General features: G+C 39.9%; 1 protein-coding gene across 1 annotated transcript in view; it reads left to right on the top strand.

Moving 5' to 3' along the window:
* LOC308103810 (low density lipoprotein receptor adapter protein 1) overlaps nt 1-21,601 on the top strand; it is a gene marked incomplete at its 3' end in the record, with an annotated part of 49,605 nt that overhangs the window by 11,716 nt on the left and 16,288 nt on the right. The window contains exons 2-3 of the mRNA XM_080453985.1: nt 13,732-13,874; nt 19,287-19,399. Coding sequence (XP_080310111.1) covers nt 13,732-13,874; nt 19,287-19,399 — 256 coding nt within the window. The remainder of the gene's footprint in view (nt 1-13,731; nt 13,875-19,286; nt 19,400-21,601) is intronic.

Raw genomic sequence — 21,601 nt, 5'->3', positions numbered from 1 at the left:
CAATTAAAGAATTGTTATTTTGATCAACGTTTGCCTGTTATCTCTATATGGTGCCACATCAATACAGCATGGAATTGTAGACAAAATCGTATCCAACGATAACAAAATATTCTACATTTTGGGTCTGAGAGGCTAAATCCCACCAAACGGTGGTCCGTGGCTCAAATGCCGAATAAATAATGGACCTTGATATGAAATGGGTTGAAAACCACTGACCTAGGCCATGTTCTTATAATGGCCAACATATGGAGGAACTGTCTTGATGATATGGTGCAACACATGTGCAACACACCGTGCAACACAACTCAGATATGGAGCCACTGCTGGGGTGGCAGTGGCTCGGGGGGGTAGAGTGGCCGCTTGGGAATCGGAAGGTTCCCAGTTCAGTGAACCCCTAACTGCTCCCAATGAGCAGGTTGATGCCTGGCATGGTGTCCTCCGCCGTTGGTGTGTGAATGTAATAATAATAATAGTACATTTTATTTAATCACAAAGTGCTACAGGGTTTAAAACCAAGGGCATAAAAATAACAAGGGAAAAAACTAAAACATGGGCAACAACATAAGACCCTTCTTGGGGTAAAAAGTATGAATGTAGTATGGGTGAATGTAATGTATTGTAAAGCACTTTCAAAGGTGCTGTAAATGCACCACTTATCATTTAACACTTGCTTGATGGAAAAGGAAGAATGTCCATTTATCTTGGATGCTCTATTCTGAATTCTATTCATTATTCTGCAAGCCCTCTCTTTCTTTCTGGTTCTGGTCTCATATGCTTTCAAAATGTGCAAACTCTGAAGTGTTCTTCAACAGAGTTAGGATCCCAGGCCTGAAGTGAATTATGCAACACCAGCAGGAAACTGAGACATCCTATCTCGGGGAGAGCTGCTTGCTCATGCTGCTGTAGTAACGTATGAGCGATCATTCCACACACACGCGCACACGCACGCACAAATGCACACACAAGAGACGCACGCACAAACGATGCAAACGCACCACATTTTAGCTTCCTTTGAAGGATGCAAATAGATGTCCTGACGTTTTGACGGCCCAGGCTCCCTTCTGAGTTTGATGTCTGTGGCAGCTGTTTGATATGCTGTCACTACATTGTAAGGCTCTTTTTAGAAGATTATCCCATTGTTCTGTTTATCAATTAAGTGTGTGTGTGTCTTTGTCAGAGGCTGAGAAAAAACGAGAAAGAGAGTTCAGGGAGTGTGGAAGCCTTTCTCTGTTCTGGCTACAGTACATCACCCGCAGGTTGTTCCTTCCATTGGCAGGTGGAATACTATCACTGTCTCATGTTCTCTTAAAATTACAAACACTCCCAGTCTCTACCATCTCTGACATGCCAGGGCTCCGCCTGCGCACTGAAAACTACATAGCCTCTCACTTTCAAAATAAATAATGTTGGGGGCCATGTACTTTATGGTTTGGCATTATGCAGTATGCTTATGCATATGCTTTTCTAAGTAAAAAAAGAAATCATTTTCGTTCTCATATTTTTTTTGTCTGATACTGTAGGTCAGAGGCCATTAGCTAAAAAAAATAATAAAACAATTTTATTTAAAAAAAAAAGTGATATCTGCAGATAATGTTCAATTGAATTACTATATACTGTACTGTCATGCACTAGGGTTTACATGGCAAAATAAGGGAGTCCACACATTTTAAGTTATATTTATTTGACTAAAACTAAAGAAATAAGGCAATAAACAAAGGGAATGGAATGAGGTTGGAATAAGTCAGTAGTCAGTCATGTATGCACTATGCAGTGTGTGAATGTGTGGAGTGTGTGAGTGTTGAATAAAAAGGTGCAAACCTAAACAAAAGCCATAACCCCAGGTGTGCTCAGTTAGCCTGACGGCCTGCTCCACTCTGGCAATCACCAAGGCTGCCGGCTAGCCAACAGTGAGGCAGAGGGGCAGGGCCGTCACAATACAGACATAAGACATCCTATCGTTGTGTACAGTACTATCTATCTATAAATTGGAGTAATCTCTGCGTGTCTTTCACTCGCCTATCAAGAACCGTCTGACCGATCTACTTCAAACTTGGCGTGCGTATCGCAGAGGTGCCGAGGGAGTTGTGTGCTGAGTGCGACCGTCGGTTGGATGAGCGATTCTCCACAGATATCTATAAATCCACAAATCCTCATATGGAGGTTATCTATAAATTCAAACTCTGCGTGCGTATAACAGACGACCCGAGGGAGTGTGGTGCCCGGAGTGAGGTCGGTTGGATCAGCAGTTGTCCAGAGCCGATGATCCGACTGATATGTCCATATACAGTATACTATATAGGCATAGATCTAGTTGTCCAAAATGTTGAGCCAACAGATATGCCCATATATGGGCATATGATGACATTAGAGATCTCCATAAAAGGGACACAGGCCGACAGACAGACGAGATCTCTCCATATATGGGCATCAAGGGACACAGGCAGACAAGTACAACGGGGATATTACATAACCGGAGGGGAGATATGCACACCGGGTTTGAAATTGATCGGTCGGGGAGTGCTCGAGATGTGTGAATAGATACAAACACTGAAACGCACGCACACATAGATTTTGTGAATTTATAGGATATTACATTTACAAATTATTTAAAAAACTGCGCTTCTCAATCATTTGATTAATCAAAAAAGTAAGCCTTGCAGCCCTTATCTTGGGCGTCTTTACGGTTTGATGTTGAATACAACATGAGTGGATACCATTTTAATTTATTTCTGTAATCATCTTGACACTAGTAATCACGTAGCCGAGTTAGTTTTTTTCTCTGACCGACGGACGGACGGGGGGGGGGTTGTGCCTCAGCGTGAACCAAATAACTGAACAGATGGGCGGCTTTCATAAAACTTGGTGGAATGATATATAGGTTGCCCCAACGAGATGATTAACTTTTGGGTCTCAAAGGTCAAGGTCAAGTGGATTTTCATAAAACTTGATGGGAATAATCAGAAAGTTGCCTCAAAGAGATTACTGACTCTTGACTGAAAAGGGTCAAAGGTCAAGGTAACCATCATCAAAGTCATGATCAAAATTACCTACATGGGCCATAGCTTAGGAATGAAGAAGTGTAACACAATGTTAGTTGGTGCAGGCAAGGTGTGGAATCCTTCTGAAATCGGTTTTTCTTTTCTTTAAGGATTTTATTAATTACATACAGTATTTGATGTAAAATGGGATTTGCATCTTAACTGCTAAATGGTTTGGTTGAATGTAACATCTGCACGGCCAGCATCACACAGTCCTATCTAGGGGTGCAACAGTTAATCGAAGAAATATATATATTTTTTAATAAAATAAAAAAAGCAAAACTAGCCGTCTTACAAGCTCACAACCCGTCGCATCCGGCTCAGATCGGCTATTTTCACTACTTTTGTGACACTATTGTGCCACACTGTTGTATGACAAAGGAAGAACGACAGGAAAAAAACATGTAAACCAAATGCATAAAACATGAAAAAGCACATTGATTTATGATTTGATTAAATTAAATCAAAAAAGTAATCGATAGAACATAATCGATAGTTGCAGCCCTAGTTGTATCTTTTATGTTTCAAGTCATTTCCTATACCACATGTGGCTTCGCTCCAACACTGCTCAGTGGTAACCCCTCCATTATCATTCACACTCCAGACACCAGAGGATCAGAAGCTGAGGCATCCGGCTGTGTCAGACTAGCATCCATCAATCAGTTGGAGGGGTCTAAGGGAGCTGTATGCATTAGAGGGGATTCCCACGGGAAACCCTCATCTATTAAAGGGGCATGAAGACACACTCTCTGAAATGAGATCAGCAGCTCTTGAAAGAGCTCCGCTCTCTATTTTGGTGTGATAATGGCTGAGAGAGCTAATGGCTGTCCCAGGTTATTTTCATGAGTAACAAACTTGACAACACGGGAAGTTTCAATTGCAGAGGCCCAGCGTTGCCTTTTTTATTTGAGTTTTCCTTACATTCTTTCCCTTGAAATGTAACACAATTTCAGTCTATTAATTCATGAATGGAAGTCTCTAAGTGATTGAAAGAACTATTTATATACTTGATGAAGATGTGGAGATGAAAGCCAACAGAAGGGGGGGTGGGGGCTCCGTGTCAGTGGAGAGAAAAACATCCACTATTTGAATTGCTAATGAAAACCGCTCCTCCACGTTCCTGAAGGATTACGCTTTATGAATAAATATCCGCAAGGAAAGATTCCCCCCCAGTGTGGAAGCCTCTGCATCGTTAATGTGGAAATATTGTTCTTCCACAATTCTGACAAGTCTGCCACTTCCTCTGGTGCACCATAAGGCCCACCCATCATGTAGGTGTTGAATAACCCCCCTACCAAGTATTAGCTCCTCACACTCACAGTAGGATTTGTCTCCGTGGTGACAGACAATAAAGTGATCATGTCAGCAGATTTGAGACCCGGGGCTGTTTAGAAACGTTTGAAGTGACTTAATTATAGAGCAAATATACACACAGATCATTGGGCAGAAAGATATGCCTTGGTTCGGCACACTTGTGTTAATTTCCACCAAATGCTTCTTGAGGCCTTTCTTTCTGCTTGCAGTAGCACATTCTATTGTGTATCACTTCTGTTGCTAAATTACGAGGGAAGACTGTAGACCATATACCTGAACCTCCATTTCCACTTTTTGATTGATTTTTGACCTTGTCCTATCTTGTGACCTTGATCTTTCACCCTTTCCATCCAAAAGTTAATTATCTGTTTGGAGCAGCCTACTGATCATTCCCATCAAGTTTAATGAAAATCTGCCCTAGCCATTCTGGATTTTGATCTTTGTTGTGATCTTGATTGTAACCTTCACCTTTCACCTTTCAGATCCAAAAGTTAATAATCTCTTATCAGGGCCTACTGATCATTCCCACCAAGTTCAAAAGAATCTCCTAATGGTCAATGCATTGTCAACAGAATTGGGGGCAAAATTGGTAGATGAAAACGAAATAAACAAATGTGGTGGTTTTCATGAATTAAATAATGTGAATTTTAAATAACTTGACCCATCTTATTTAATCAAATACAGCCTTACTCAAAGGTTTGGCTGCGGAAGTTAATCCAACCAGTGATGAATTATAAACAAAATAATGGTAAAAAAAAAAGAAAAAGAAGATTGTTGTAATGTCAGCTTGAGTGAGTCAGAAAATGTAAGCAGTTTAATGAAGCTCACCAGTGCCTAAGTACCTCCCTTGCCTCATTCTATTCTCAGTACCTAGTCTACTGTAGCTTTCTGCAAGACATGCCAATTGTGGCACATACCTGGGATTGTGTAGGACTAAGTTAATTTAACCATTAACCTTGGTGTCCATACCCTCAACACACACACACACACACACAATGAAAATATAAGATCTGCAATAGAGATGTCCGATAATAACGGTAGGTCGATATTAAAATACCATAATATAAAAAAATTATATCGGAAAATATCAGTGTAGTCATTTATGAATGCATCCAGTGGGCCATCACAATAAAATTAGGCATAATGTGTTAATTCCACGACAGGAGATGTTGTTACCTGACATTAGTTTTGGTGAAAAAAGCCTGAATATAGCGGTATCGGTTGATATCGGAATCGGAAATTAAGAGTTGGACAATATCGGAAAATCGGATATCGGCAAAAAAAGCCAATATCGGACATCCCTAATCTGCAACAATGTCACTATGGAACACGTTGTGAGACTGTAGATTGGCTCTTTTAGCAGTGTTTGAAAATAGAACTGTTGTTAGTTTCAGTGAAATAAGTTGATGCTTCTAATACACTGTACTGTAGTAGTAGTGTATTATTTGGACTCACATATTGGCCTTGACTGTTACGATATTTGCACATAAAGTATGTTTTACGACATGTAATGTGATCCATAAATGGCACGGTTAGTAGTTGATCAGGGATAAAGTTCAAAAGTCTGTTGTTTGCTCAACGGCAATGGCTGCACTTAAAGCAACCCCTAACCTAATCCCATTTCATTCTCTGGACACTTGATAAGACGAGACATACTACTTAAAGCAAAAAAGATAAGACTGGGACAGTGGTTTGCGCTTTTCTAATTAGGGATCCTCTGATCCTTCTTAAGAAGCTTCATGATGGGAGGGTTGTATTTTGCATTCTAGATGTAGCCAAAGGCAATTACCATTTAGCACAGGAAATCCTTTGATGTATTTCCTTGTCTTTGGTTTTCCTGAATAAATTACTGTACCTTTTTCAGGCCAGGATTTACCTACCACAATAAATATTAGTTTTTTCAAATATTCTGCATAATATACACAGACACGCATATTATCACATATAGATATATAGATACATCTTCATATGTTATATCAAGCTTGCTGGACAAACGTGTCCATCCCTAGTAATTAAAGAGCAGCAACTCTGTATTCAAATTCAAAAGCAAAATTCCCAATGTACTGAATTAAGAAGACTTCCTCCTCCATATAGAGTAGACCAAAAAGCTTTCCCTTTTCTCAATTTGCCCATCCATGTGTAGCTGATAACTTGCATTACAATTACGATTAACTGCAGATAGGTTGTTGGAAGCAAAAGCAATTAATGGGTGTTCTTGGTGAATAGAGGATTATGTTGAAAGGCCCACACTAGCAGTGACTTTACCAAGGACCCCGGGGCATATATAAAGTTGAATGCATTTAATTCCAGAGACACGTTTCCTGACAAGGAAAATTATCTAAAGCTCCCTAACTAAATTGACTTAAGAAGATGTGCGGGTTTGATGGCTGTACTGATATCTTTTATTTTCATTATGACTTGGAAGACTCATTTGTGTTAGCTTATAGTTGTTGATTTAGCCTAAAGGTATGTTTGAAAGAAAAGGGAACATGGTAAATTATTGTTGAATAAAAGTAAAAGTGAATAATCTTTCCAAGTATGTTATAGAGGTATGTTTGCTTTTGCTAGAACATTATTGCCAAACACATAAAATCTTAATATCTTAAGGACTTTTAATATATTTTTAACTGTTACTAATTACATAGTAACAACAGTTTCTACTCAATTGTTATCCCCATATAAATATAATAGTCACACATAATGAAGGACTGGTCGGTATAATAAACGATATATTCTCAGGTGAGAGTATAAGCAGCAAGTCTTCGTTATCTGATGAAGACCAGAGCAGGTTGCAACTTTGTGTAAAACAAACGCGGTAAAACAAACCCATTTGAAACCTTTTTCCTACAAACCGTGTGCCTTTGGTTTATTGAAAGAGACTTGATGTTTACTGTGATACTCTCACTTGAGAAGAATGTATTCCAGCGACCAGTCCTTCCGTATGAGTAACTAACTGTACCACACCTGAACCATCCAAAGACCTGTACGTATGTGACAACACACCAAGACCCAGCAGTGCTTCCCTTCTCCCTCTTGTCTTCAAATAAATATACACTTACTGTGTAATTTGCATCACGGAAATCAAGCGTGCTCTTGTTCCTATAGTGGTCACGTACCATAAAATTCACTATTTACAATTCGCTCAGTCTAAAGGTCGTCCATTTACATGACTACCATACAGAACATACTGTGATACCAAATGTCAGTGACAAATGACTGTTATTGGTTTTCTGTTGCCTCATTTGCCTCAATGTACCTCAATGTGTCAGTGACAAGAAATACTCCAAAGTGGGGGACTGAATGAATGACACAATGAACAAATAATTAATGAATTATGGTACAGTATGTATATGGTGGTGATGTATGGTATGTATATGAAATTGATTGATTGAATACTTTATTAGTCAGAAAAGTAAACGGCACGAGGTACAGTCAGACATTAAGGCTAAAAGGATAACACAAAAATATCCTGGGAACTTGTTTCCCTCGTGGTCCTATGTCTTGCAACATGCCATGATGTGCTGTTTGTGCACCGGCACCATGGGGTGCAGAACATGTGATTCCAGAAGTGCTAGCCTGCTAGGGTATTACCAGGGGCTCCATTTCTTGGCAGAGCAACTTCACTCCTGTGTTATCCCAGCATTTGATGTGTTTTTGCCTTTTTATTTGATACGCAGCCAAGGTGTTTGGTAATGCAATTTGGAGGCACCGCCTCCTGACAGCTGCTGGATTGTTACAGCTAATGGCTGTGGTTGCCTAGCAACGTTGGTGAGTGTTTTGCAGTTGTGATTGAGAGAGACGCTCTACACCACTGGTTCTCAACGTCGGGTCTGGGGACTACCAGCGGTCCAACTGCACCTTTACGGGGTCTGTAACTCCAAAATTGTCTCTCTACGTCGTCCTTAGACAAGCCCAAATAACAATGGGTAATCTCTGGGACCCCAGTCTACACTGTGAATGATTTTTTAATTTAACTCTGAGAGTGTACAAATGGAACCAAGGGTCCATCTAGTTCCATTTAGTATACTCTCAGAGTTACAGACCCGTATGTCCATTTGGTAGGTCGATTTGGACCCCTGGTGGTCCCCAGACCAGACATTGAGAACCAGTGCTCTACATCTGTGTTGGGAGGTATTACTTATGATGATGCAGCACTTAAAGGTGCTGGTAAGTGATTTGTGTTAAATAGCTCTATATTCCCATAGCAATCAATGCTATAGAGTGTGTTCAATAACAGCCGTCTTTCTGTCTCTCCAGCTATTTAGTGAACAGAAAATACTTTTTTCTGGTCGGGATACCAATTTCCTCCAATCAGGAGAGAGAACTTGTACAGGATAAATACATGGACTCGGAAGTTCAAAACTGAGGAAACAAAACCAAAAATGAGCAGACAAAATTTGAACTATAACATTGGTAACCTACCTGAAAATGTATTTTCTGTTTACTGAAGAGCTGGAGAGAAGAGGTGATTACTGAACAAAACACTCTATAGCAAGCCTCCTAAAAACAATATCACTTACAACCTTTTAAAGGACCATACCAGTGGTCTGACAAGTATAGCCTATTGGCCTAAACTCACAGTATGCTTGACATACTGCTGACTATTTTCCAAACGTTGGAATTGTTTGTTCTGTACTTTTGTATTATTATAATCTTTTATTTTTCTGGTGAGCAACACTGTTGCATGACAGCGGGACTGTCTAAAATAGCTGTAACTTTTCTTTGTTACTTTACTTTAGCCCTTTCATGATACTTTCTCTCATTCACTATCCCACCATAAGTAATGAGTATAGTAAGTGAGTATGTATGAAATAATTAACCACTAGAACCCCAGCATGCCTATTCTGGGGGGAACGTTGGCCAAAAATAGCACATCTGCGTGCAACGCGGCGCATTGATTGGCTATTTTTGGCAAAGAGATTTGGTGTAGATGGAAAAAAGTATAAAACAGAGGGTTTAAAAAGAATGGTAGAAGAAGAAGAGGCAGTTGTTGAAAGGAAGTACTTGGCTTTACTGGTTTCCCCCTCAAGGCAGAATCAGAATGAAACCCAGTTCCAGTCCTCCTCTTTCCGTTCCCAGCCCACCATCTTCCCTGCATACACGGCCTATTTTCCCGTCAAGGTGGTGGCCTAGATTCAACGTTCTGAAGGATGAGTAAAACACATTTATACGAGGTGGGTCAGCTGGATTGGAGAAGAGAGTGCTCTGGAATGTTTCACTTCCTCATGTGTTTGTAGTCCTTCAGATCATGGAAGCATTGATTTAAACCAGCTGCTGGTGCCAAGTCGGTGTGTGAGAGCATCACAGAATGAATAGCCAGCTTAATATAGACATATGAGAAGAGGAAAACAGCAAATGTTTGTGTTTTATTCCAGAGCAAACCGTTATGAGGCCAGCCTTTGCAATGACATTGTGATGGTTGTCCTTCGTAGAAAACTTGGAATCGTGTGCGAGTCTGCTTGCATAGTAATGGCAAACCTGCCTGTGTGTGTGCACATCTTTGTGCTGGTGTTTGTGTTGGCAATTAATCCGCAGTGTGTGAGAGAGAGAATCCACCAGGGTATTATTTTAAATAATGTGTAGAGCTGTAGGAGACAGCTGGTGATAGCTGCGTGTTGCATGGCTGAAGGCATACACAGCCTTGGGTGCACCACTTCTTGCAACACTTCTTCTGGTCACCTCAGCTACTGTGAAATGTTGCACTATACCGTTTTTAGCTCAGTGGACTGTTAAATGTTTTGTGCTAGAAGGCAAACCTACAGTATTCAAATGCTCAGAGTTTGCATATCATGGTTCTATATGAATGCCTTGTAACCCCTGTGCCTTCATGGTAATATATTTTTACTTTTTACTTTTTAAGTCGTAACTGCAAAGCACTTTCTCAGATGGCCTAGGCCCAAGAGGCAGTGGTTCCTAAACTTTTCGAGAGCTATAGCCTCTTGCCCCTCTATTGCAAAATGACTTATAAAAGAGGTGAAAATATTATTATTATTATACAAAGTAAGGGCTCTCGAGTGGCGCAGTGTAGGAGTAGGAGGAGGCTCTAAGTCCTCTCGGTGGGGGTTCCTCACTGGCAGATGAGTGTAGGATACAACCGCTATGACAACACACAAAAATGTGTGTGAAAAAGGGGAGAAAAATAAAAAAATAAAGTATATAATTATTTTTCTGTCTTTCTTTTTCTTCTCTCTTACATTTGCCCTCCCTGGCATCCCTTGGAGGCTTCACTTTCTGGCCTAGGAGGTGCATGTGTCAATAAAGATACAGACATTAGTTCTGCCTCTCCCTTGATAATCTTGTTCCATGTTATTTTAAATTGGAACACTCACACACACACACACACACACACACACACACACACACACACACACACACACACACACACACACACGCACACGTACACGTACAAATGCACACACACATGTGCAAATGCAAACATGTTCTAGCATTTGCTCATAAATGCAGCAGCTTCCTGAAAATTCAAAGTCTTATATTTTCCTCAGTGAAGCTCTGGTGTTTGCTTTAGAAGAACAACAACTTCAAATCCAATTAGTTTCACTCTGCTTGTTCCTGTCACTCTTATCAGTCCCTCTCCCTCTATAGTCCCGTGCACATAGAGAGAAGGATTTATTAAATATTAAGCATTCCCCCTTTGGAGGGATAATACACTTGAAAGCCCAAAGCATCAACATGAAGCTCTTAAATAATTCATATTTATAGCCTGGCAAAGCTATGATATGGACCATATTAGTTAAGCACTTATGTGGCTATATTGGCTTCATCATTTTACAGAATTTTGTGATGTGTACGGTTACTACAGTACATCCAACAGTCACTGGCAGGACTTGAAATTTGAAAGATATCTTGGAATTGAGCCAAAATAAATTAACTGAGCCTGACATTGAGTTGTTGCAGAAGGAAGACAATGTTTTTCTGACACTTTTACCAGTGTGGAATAAAATACATTTCTGTGCTCTTTAATGGAAGCATTTATCTTCATTAATACAGCAGTACTGTGAAACGATTTGATAATCAAATCATTGCTGTCAGGCAGAGACCTTGTATATCCATATTTCAACTTTTTATGTTTGTTTTGATAAATGAATGCCCTACTTCATCATACGAATTTGCAGAACTACAAGCTCACAGTGCGTAATGGCATGTTGTGAGCTTGTAGATCTGCTATTTTTGCAATTTTTTTTTTTAAATATATTTTTGTAAGTGAAAGTGTGTCACATAAAATGTGGGTTTTATTAATATTTAACCAATGAAAAGTATTAACAAGAGCTTGAGACTAAATAACTACATTGGATTCATTGGAACACCCCCCCTAGAATCTCGGGTGTTAGATTTTGAATTATGAATTTAACCAATAAAGTGAAAGTGACCAAAAATAAAACATAACATAACGTCCCTACAACTGAATCACTGTAATGCTGTTGAGTTCCCCCACCCCCCCTTAAAAATCATTGTTCCCAACTGTCAGCTGTTATGGACTGGTGGAGTTAAAATGGTCTCCAGTAGAGGTGGATCTCTTCTTCTGGCCACATGTGTTCATGTTTCCTCACAGTTCTTGTCTGACGGCTCAAACAGAATAATCAAAAGGACGATGAAATGAGAACTGATAACCAGTCACATTAAATAACATCAAATGCCCCTCTCTGCTTTTGAACCAGCTCATTGAGTGGGATTGGAACTCAGTTAATAATTCAGTGCAGTGGAAGGGGCATGAGGGGATGGCGTTTGTTCTAACGCCTAAACAGCTGCTTGGGGGCTTGCTGGTGACAGATGGCATGGCCGACGTTGAGCGTTGCTGATAGTCCTTCGGTGTTGGGCTCCTGTTATCTCTCTGTCCCCCTCTTGCCCTCATCCTTCTTCGTCTTGCTCATCCTCTCTGTGCTAATGCCTCTAGTCTCCACATGAAACAAAGTAAAAAATGAAGCAAAACAATCAATTTTGATTGAGTTACTCGATTCTGATTGGTCAATCAAGGCATTCTGCTGTCTGTTACTTCCTGATAGCAGATCGTTGTTGTCAATAACAGTCTGGTGTTTACGTTGCTATAGAAGCAGAAGCAATTGTCCAATATTTCATTTACAATTGTTGATTATATTGTGTTTATTTTCCAATAATTACCACATTTTCCCTATATTGTCTGAATGGTTTTAAATTGCCAAGAGATGGTGTGTTACTATTATTTTGTCTATTGTGATATGAAAAATGTGAAATGGTGTTGGACTGATTCTCCTGAGTCATGTAGCACTTTGGTATGATTCCTGTCCTGATGCCTTTCTGCAGGGTTCTGTCTAAGTTCCATGTGCCACTGAGGGGTATTTTAAGCTCTCTGCATGGCCTCTGTTTTCTCACAGTTCTCCTTGCAGCCTCACAGTATCCACCTAAGGGACTGTGTAGTGCTATTAGTAGAGAGCTACATGACAGCCAAGATGGCAGTAGGGCACTGCAGCTTTCTAAAGTAGACAGCTTTTAGGCTCATAATGTTGCAACCAGTTCACTTTGCTTTCGTATTGTCTAGCGTATTTCTGTTACAGGCATTTGTAATTTCCTCAGACGTGTCATTAAGTGAATGATAATGATGTTTAAATATAATTTGTACTGTGATGTTATTGATCTGACCTATAATTTAAAGAAATGGTCCAGAAACATAATAGTGTGGTCTTTGCAGATACAAAAGAGAAACTGAATTATAGAAAAATGCAACAGACATAGAAACATAGAAAGGTTTACCACTATTGATGCTAAAATAATCATCTTCACATGTTGTTGTGACACTTCACATTTAGCACTGAGACACATTTCAGTGCAACATGTTCCTCACAACAATTTCTTCATATTTTGTGAAATGAGTTAGCTCTGTGTTTCCCAGACATAGGGTCATGACCCATTTTCAGTTGCGGGCCCATTTTTATGGGTCGCAAGTAAATATCCTATTTTTCAAAACCTTTCCTACAAAAATAGAGCTGTTGTCAGGAATAGAGTTGCTTCCATAGACTGGTTGCCTCCTTATTTTGTGCTTTGTTGAACACCCGGCAATTCCCGAAGTGCACTTTCTTAATTGAAGCAACTTAACTTGCTTGATGTTTAAAGGGATACTTCACTTTCACATAAAATAAACATTAAAAAAATATATTAAAAAAAAATGAAAGAAGTTATGGCAAAATCTAATGCGTGAGGGGGCCATGAATTTTCCATTACTTTTTTCATTTATTTTTAATATATTTTTTAAATGTTTCCCCGTCCCTAAAGTGAAGTATCCCTTTAACTGTTTGATATGAACTAATCTAAATGGTTATGAAACAATTTATTATATCTTTCTGTATTTGATGGCTGATTCCAATTTTCTGTCTATTTGTCCAATCAGAGCTACCGGAGAACTGGACAGACACCAAGGAGACACTGCTGGAAGGGATGGCATTCAACGTTAAGTACCTGGGCATGACTCTGGTTGGCCAGCCTAAAGGAGAGGACATGGCAGCTGCTGCCATCCGGAGAATTGTTGCCACAGTGAGTGACAGGTTGCCACAATGGCTTGAGCACTTTGTAACTTTGCAGCTTTGCACTCTTTAGATCTTTACACATCGGGGGCATGACAAATAAATGATACATTCACATTGTGGAAGCTCAGAAAAATGTACCTTGTTCCGAATAAAAGTTGCATCACACTCTGTGTGAGTGTACTCAGGATACAAAATATCAGTTAAAAAAGAGAAGTAGCCTAATGTCTGGACAACACAAGTGACAATTTCATTCATCTTCTGACCAAATGCACTGTACTGTAGCATAGCATACATGAAAACATACACTTTGTTATACACCACAGTAACTTTCAATGTGAGATCATGTTTAAATGTGAAATTCCTGTTTGGATAGAAGTTAAATCATAACCTTTTCCAGAAAGAGTTTCCAGTTTCTGTTGACTTAACAGAACAATTCTGAGGCTATGAATTCAAATACAGTATGTTACTGTCACAAATCACTCCAAATGTTAGAATCGTCATCTGTTACAATATTCCACAACAAGGTACATCTTTGACTACTAGTCTGTACCTGTATGGATTGGACAATAAAAGAGTGATTCTGTGGACTAAGATTGGTTCTATGAGCCGTTATATAAACTGATCTCCAGAAATCCATTGTGGATTCTGTCAAAGCCATTTTTATGTTTTCCAAGTAATTGTTCAGCTCTGTCCATCAGGGCGGCCGTATGATGAGGCAGGATATTGTAAACAATAGTTTGTTAGTTTCCTATAGGGATTGCTTTCAAACACTATTGTATGTCAAGGTCAGGAAACATGACTAATCCAGGATTATCAATCGGTTGCAGGCCTGCAGCAGTCAAAACACCGATACGGCTCTAAAGCCCTTAGCCTCACGAGGGACTTCTGAATGCGGTTGTCCACATGGATTCAGAGAACTGTCAATTTCCAAAAGGCTGTGTCGTTCTTAACCACTTAAACCCCAGCAACCATATTGGGGGGGAAAATGTTTGCAAAAGAACTTTCGAAAATCTCCAAGCTTGGCTATTTTCAACGAAGATATTTTTAATGTAGAGCGAAAACAGAAAAGTAACTAGTATAGAGCCCTGAGGATCTCCGGTCAACCAAGAATAGGTAAAGCTGCTATCAAACTGCTGTGTAACTAATAAGCCTCCCTGCTGGCAGAAATACAAAAATCGGAAAGCCTGATCATTAAAATGATTTTATGAACATACATTACACAGGCAAATCCACACACACACACACACACACACGCACACGCACACGCACACGCACACGCACACACACAGTGAATATTTCTCCGTTAATCTGTTGGAATCCTGTCTCTGCAGAGAATAGCCTGCTAATAACCCCGCCCCCCCACTGCTCCACTTCTCAATTAGACTCTGAATCCAACCTGATGGGAGGCTTTAGATTAAATTGATTTAATGTGGGGTGGAAAAGAAAGTCGATTGTCTCTTCTGAATGGGGTTATCAAATAGATTCCTTTTGTGAGCTTCCCAGTTTTTGTACATGTTGTATAAAGAGGGAGACGAGACCGATTCGGCCCGCCCTGGGAAACGACTCAATTTAGCATGAAAAATGACAGATTTTCTTTTTGGCCGCATGGTGTGACACTATTAACCCATTAAGACCGGGAACGCATCTGTGTGTCATTTTTTGATTCCTTTGGCTATTAGGGCGGCACCGAGTGCCACGCTATGAGCTTGTAAATCTGCTATTTTTTTTTAAATCATGAAAATGTGTGCAAATCTTAGAATATATATTTATGTTTAAAACATTTTTAACTATTGAGATGGGGGTCCACGGCCAAATACATATCATTTTGGGGCTCCTTGACATGAAAAAGGTTTGAGAACCACTGATATTATAGCAACATAAGTTTTTTCAAAAAACTGTTGTTGCTATAATAATGTTCGCTTTAAAAATATATATATATTCAAAGATTTGCACACATTTTCAAGATTTTTCTAAAATGGCAGATCTACAAGCTTGTAGCGCGGCGAGCTTGTATATCTGCTATTTTTGCCAAAAATCTAAAAAATGGCACCCGGTGTTAATGGGTTAACACGAAGGCAGAACACATCTGGTGTCTTATCTCTTTGCAGACAAAAGCAAGCTGCCACCCTTTTGCTCCCTCATTACATTACATTATAATGCTAACATCTCTCACACTGGCCCCTCTGCCAGTAAGACATGGCACTATTCCTGTCCTCCCTGATCTTCTTAATGTTCCATTTGTTTTTCAGCAATGACGTTCTCCTCCTTCCTCCTCATCTTCAGTGCTGGCCACTGTCAGCCTCTTTGGTTTTGGGTCCCCCTGCAAACATAAATACTTTTTGTTGTTGTGCCTGTGCATTTTGGGTCTCTTTTCTCTTTCTCTCTCAATTATTTTTTCTCTTTCTCATTGTCTGTCACTCTATTGATTCTTTGTCTGAAATCGATTGGACACGAGGAAAAAAAGGGTTTATTTGCCGTTTAATCAAGTGGGTGTACACAGCAAAATCCCAAGTGTCAATTTAACCCAAGAGTGTGTAAAAAATGAACCCGTAAGGGTTTAAGTGACACTGGGGATTTTGCAGTGCAGGAGGTCAGTGTCATTCTCATTGTCTGATGTCCCAGGTGCAGCTGAATGTTTCAGTGGCAGCCTGACCTCCAATTCTCATTGTGAGACACACATACCAGTGTTTCTGCCACCTTTTATGATTCCCCCACATTTCATTCTGGGACATCTCAAGCAGCCTGTTTCAGATTTGCTTTGCAGTCACTGTTGAGGTCTAATCTTTTATCTTTTATTTTTTGTCACATTTATTGACCAGCTTTGTCTCGACCAATGCAGAGAGAAAAATATAATCAATACTAAATACCTTCAGACAATTAACCCATTTAGACCTGAGTAAGACCGATTCTTACTAATGTCTTCTAAATCCTAACAGTTTTCTGAAAAACGTATGTTTTTATATCAGTGGTTCTCAAACCTTTTCATGTCAAGGACCCCCAAAATTATATATATTTGTCCGCCGACCCCCATCTCAAAATATTTTGTTACAAGGACCCCCAGAAGCAAAGATTTGAGTTAAAAATGTTCGCTTTAAAAATGTTTGCTCGGTGCCGCACTATGAGCTTGTATATCTGCTATTTTTGAATAGCCAAAGTGTAAAATAATGCTTTTTAGCTCAAATAAAAAGATTACACAGATGCGTTCCAGGTCTTAATAAAAGGAACCAACGCAACCAACTTACTTTATGGAGGACCTGAAGTTAACAATGGAGCTAATGGACTTGAGACTTGCTAGGTAACCCATTTCACATTAGTGTTGAATGTCGATTGTACGATTGTTTTTCGGGGTGAATGAAATTAACTAGGTCACTTCCTGAATATATCCGTTCAGTCAGTTGAGTTGCAAAACAACACGTTTGTGTAAAAAGTGAAACCCACAATTACCTGGGCTTTTAATAGAAACTGCTGAATTAATTTATGTATTCAACTGCGTTGAATTCTTTTTCAGTGATACTCTATATAGCAAATGCCATTTTAATCATAATCTAATTCAATAATTTAACTTATTGTATCAGACCACTGACCAGGTCATCAGATGGTAGAAGGGGTCCTCTCAGTAAACTGTATATAGCAAATTCCATTTTAATCATAATCTAATTCAATAATTCAAAACTGTGTAGTTTGTACCATTCATCAATCAAATAAACATGTATTTTGAAATATGAGGCACATATTGCACTTTTTTCAAAGGGGGCCATATTTGAAAACATGAAAATACCATAGGGCTGACTGCATCTCCTGTCATACTGTACATTTGGTCCATAACAAATGGTCCATACAAATGCATCGCATTACAAAAAAATATAATAACTGCAGTGCATGCAATATCAATTGTCTTTTGTTGGCAGTGTAGCCAAATGTACAGTAAGCCACTCATCTGTGCTGTGAATAAAACAAACACCTTTTAATTTTTTTACATTTACAGCCTTTTTTCACATGCATGCAGTGCACTGCATTGCTATTATATTGACTGTCCAATACATTCTGTTCAAATGGCAGTGTAGCCAAATGTAACCAGGTGTGAAAAAGGTCTCCACAAAAATGTAAATAAAATAAAAAATAGTTTTCTTACACATCTTGAGAATGAGACAACACAAGGAACAGGCAGTTATGAATCCTGACAAGTTCTACAGAGAAACTGCCTATCTGCCCAGGTACATTTCAAAACTTTTCAATAATGTCATAAATAACTATAAAATCTGCCCTGGTGCCATGATTGACCCCTGGGTCAGACTTTGGGACATGTCTGGACTAGATATTTGGCTACCACCTTGTTTACAATCCTGTGAACCAGACACATTTTAAAATGTGATACTCTCTCCAACACCCTGGGCCACTTGAGGCTAATAAAATGAGCAGAGAGAAGATTGTGTTCTGGGGTGGTGGAGTATACAGATCAACCTAACTCATTTTTTTTGCTAGGTCTGTACTCTTCTAGCTTCTTTTTAAGGAGCTTTGGGATGCTAGTGTACCAGGATGCGCAGTCATAATCAAAATGCCATTGAACAAGTGCCCCTGACAATATTTCAAGAGTCTTGAAGACCACTTGAATCTATAAAAGTAGATAGTCTGGCTGGAAATGTTACTTTTTCTTTTTATTGCAGGTGCAGGCCATCAAAACGTTAGCCTATACCTAGATATTCTGTTCATTTTCTGAGAAAATGTTTGAACATCCATTCTAATATTAATTTGCCAACAAATCGAATCAAGGTTCTTTGTGGTGAGAGTGTGATATTTGCAGAGGCCAGCACTTAAAGTGGCTGTAAAGCGGAGTTGAAATCATCACTTGATGACACACTGTAGTTTTCATTGGCATTGTATTGTAGTTGATAATGCATGTAAGTTCTTGTGAAGTAGTTTTGCACTTAAAGGCAAAGTATTTATAAGGATCGCTATGTCCATTTAGAGAGAAACCTACTGTAAACCGGCCACTGCCTCACCAGCAGATGGAATTTTTTTTTTTTTACTTTACTGCTTCACAAGAGATGTGTAAGAGAGAAACGTATGTTTTCTCATGCCAATAAAGCCCATTGAATTGATTCGTAAGTCTCTAAGGAAATTTAAGAGTCATGAAGAGATCGTGCAATGTAGGCTATTGTTGATGATCTAGGCATGTAAAAATAAGAATTCAGTGACTCAACATTGCTCCTTTTTAAAGCAGTTTTGTACACTGCTCATGCATTTTTGCACTCCGTAATGTGTGCAGATATGATCTTGCTGTGCAGTGATTAAAATGTTTGTACAAAACAAAGCACATGATCATGTTCGAATACCAGCCTGTCGAACAAGTATCCAAATATTTGGATATTCAGGGACAGTCCTACAGAATCTCACAATGTGTCATATTTCATATCAACAGGCCAGAGCTGGTGCCAAGAAGTTCCGTAAAGTAACCCTGACTGTCTCACCGAAAGGAATCCTCCTCACAGACACGGAGACCACAGATCTCATAGAGAATGTGTCCATATACAGGTAAGTCATGTAGCCTGTATAAAACTATCGAATTGATGCTTAATTCATATCCAATTTGAACAATATATGCAACACACGCACACGCACATGCACACACACACACACACACACACACACACACACACACACACACACACTGACTAAAACACACTAATGATGTCTTAAAAAAACACGTGCGTGTGTGCGGGGGGGGGGGGGGGTACACTCTTTTACTGCACTCAAATAAAAAGCCTGGTCTGTTATATCAGAATACATACATACTGACATTATGTAATACTACCTTGACATTGTAAGGGTACCTGAAATATGACCTTGCATGCATGCATCAGTATGAAGTCTGAATGATGAATGATGTTCATAAGGAACATCTATAAAGCATTCTGAGCATTGATGACTTAATAGGGTATTTATTGCCTAATACTAGTTTGATAACATCAATTATTATCATCCAAATGAAATGACTGAATCTTTTGATCAAGCCTCAGACAAAGCCAAGGCAAAAATAAATGCCTCATCGTCTTGAAGGGAAAGAGCTGCAGTTTTCACCTATTTTCACATGCCTACTATCTAGGTCAATTTGTGTGTCGTCCGGTGCCTGCACTCCCCTGCGTGATTACACCAAGCAATTCTCAGCTCTTACACAGTAAAATCCATTGTGATCATTTAGCTCTGAGAGTGTACAAATGGACACTAAGTTGAAAGAACACTATGGATTTCACTGTGTACTGTAGCTGTTGTAAGCCTCACACTCGATCGATTCACTTGGAAGCCGGTAACGAGTGGTTTCAGCAAAGACTGTCCATTATCGGCTGTGTATACTACGGAGAGCTTGCCCTTTAGCAGAATTCTAGGATTCTACCACTTTTTTGTGATTGTATTTGGCAGGCTTCTTTCCTCTCGATAGGAGCCTTTATAGATTGGGTCTCATGCCACTGAGGATTACACCGTCAACATTATACGTCTGGACGGTGTTTACAGCACAGACTCTGAGAGGAAGGGCTTTGTGTGCTGTGTGTGTGTACATGTGTTGATGTGCATACACGTGTGTGGCTCCACTCGCCGTCTGATCCATCTTATCAGCTGCACCAGACCACAGGCCAGGGGAATCATCCTTGTGTTTGATCTCTCTCTCTCTCTCTCTCCTCTGATCTTTTCTTCTTTATCACCCCTCCACTCCTTTCCTGTCTAGGACACCCCCCTCTGTTCTATTCCTTTGACCATGACCGAGGCCTTGATTGCAGGAATACCCACTACCGCTGCACGCTCTCATGCCCAATTAAAAAATCCATCCTGGCAATTTTTATAAGATGCAAGGCCACACTAGGGCAACTGGGGATTGACTTAACCTGCACACACCAGTGTTGGGCAGTTGCTTAGCTACTTTCAGAATGATGTAGCTTTCATCACTCACATTTTCATCAACATAAAATACCACCACAAAGATGAGTTTTGAGTTCCGTTTGGAGTCTTTGCATTGGTTCTGCAATGCTGCTTTTTTCTTTTTTTTCCAGAATTGTTTCCACCTAGTTTTACCCCCTTCGGGCGCGCTCCCACCGCACTTTTATTTTACCTCTGGGGCGGAATCTGCCAATGCTTTGTCAATGCAAATGCATGGATTCTTGGAAAAAATCTGCAAGACCATGAATCCACGCATTTGCATTGACAAAGCATTGGCAGATTCCGCCCCAGAGGTAAAATAAAAGTGCGGTGGGAGCGCGCCCTTCAGTGATTTTTTTTCTTCTTTTTTTTTCTTCAAAATGTTGTGTAGACAATTCTACACTGAATTTAGATGTCACCAGAAATATCTGCAGGCGCAGCTCTCTGATCGTTTGGCTACATGAGACTGTCTTAATGAATACAACAGTTGGGATAGAAAGAGGAGATAGGATAGGTGAATGTAAGTAATTGTACTGTGTGTAATTATCTCCGGTGGCTATCGCAGTGTTAGGGCTGGGTATGCATAGTCTAGCCTTTGTTAAGCACTTAAACAGCTTCCTTGGCTAGGTAGGGTCTGGCTTCAACGATTCCGGTTCCTTAACGATTCCCTCTTAAAAGTCAGATTCCTGGGGAACGGTGGCGTAGTCGGTAGCGCTGTCTCCTCACAGCTAGAAGGTCCTGGCTTTGATTCCTGCTGATTTCCCCCCCAGCTGTGGGCACTGGGGGAGTGTTCTTTCCTCCGCGTCATCAGTGCCCATACCCTAG

The sequence above is a fragment of the Gymnoscopelus braueri genome, assembly GCF_963280865.1.
Source record: "Gymnoscopelus braueri genome assembly, chromosome: 16".
NCBI lineage: Eukaryota > Metazoa > Chordata > Actinopteri > Myctophiformes > Myctophidae > Gymnoscopelus > Gymnoscopelus braueri.
The sequence above is the reverse complement of the archived record's forward strand: the minus strand, read 5'-3'. Positions and strand labels throughout refer to the sequence as shown.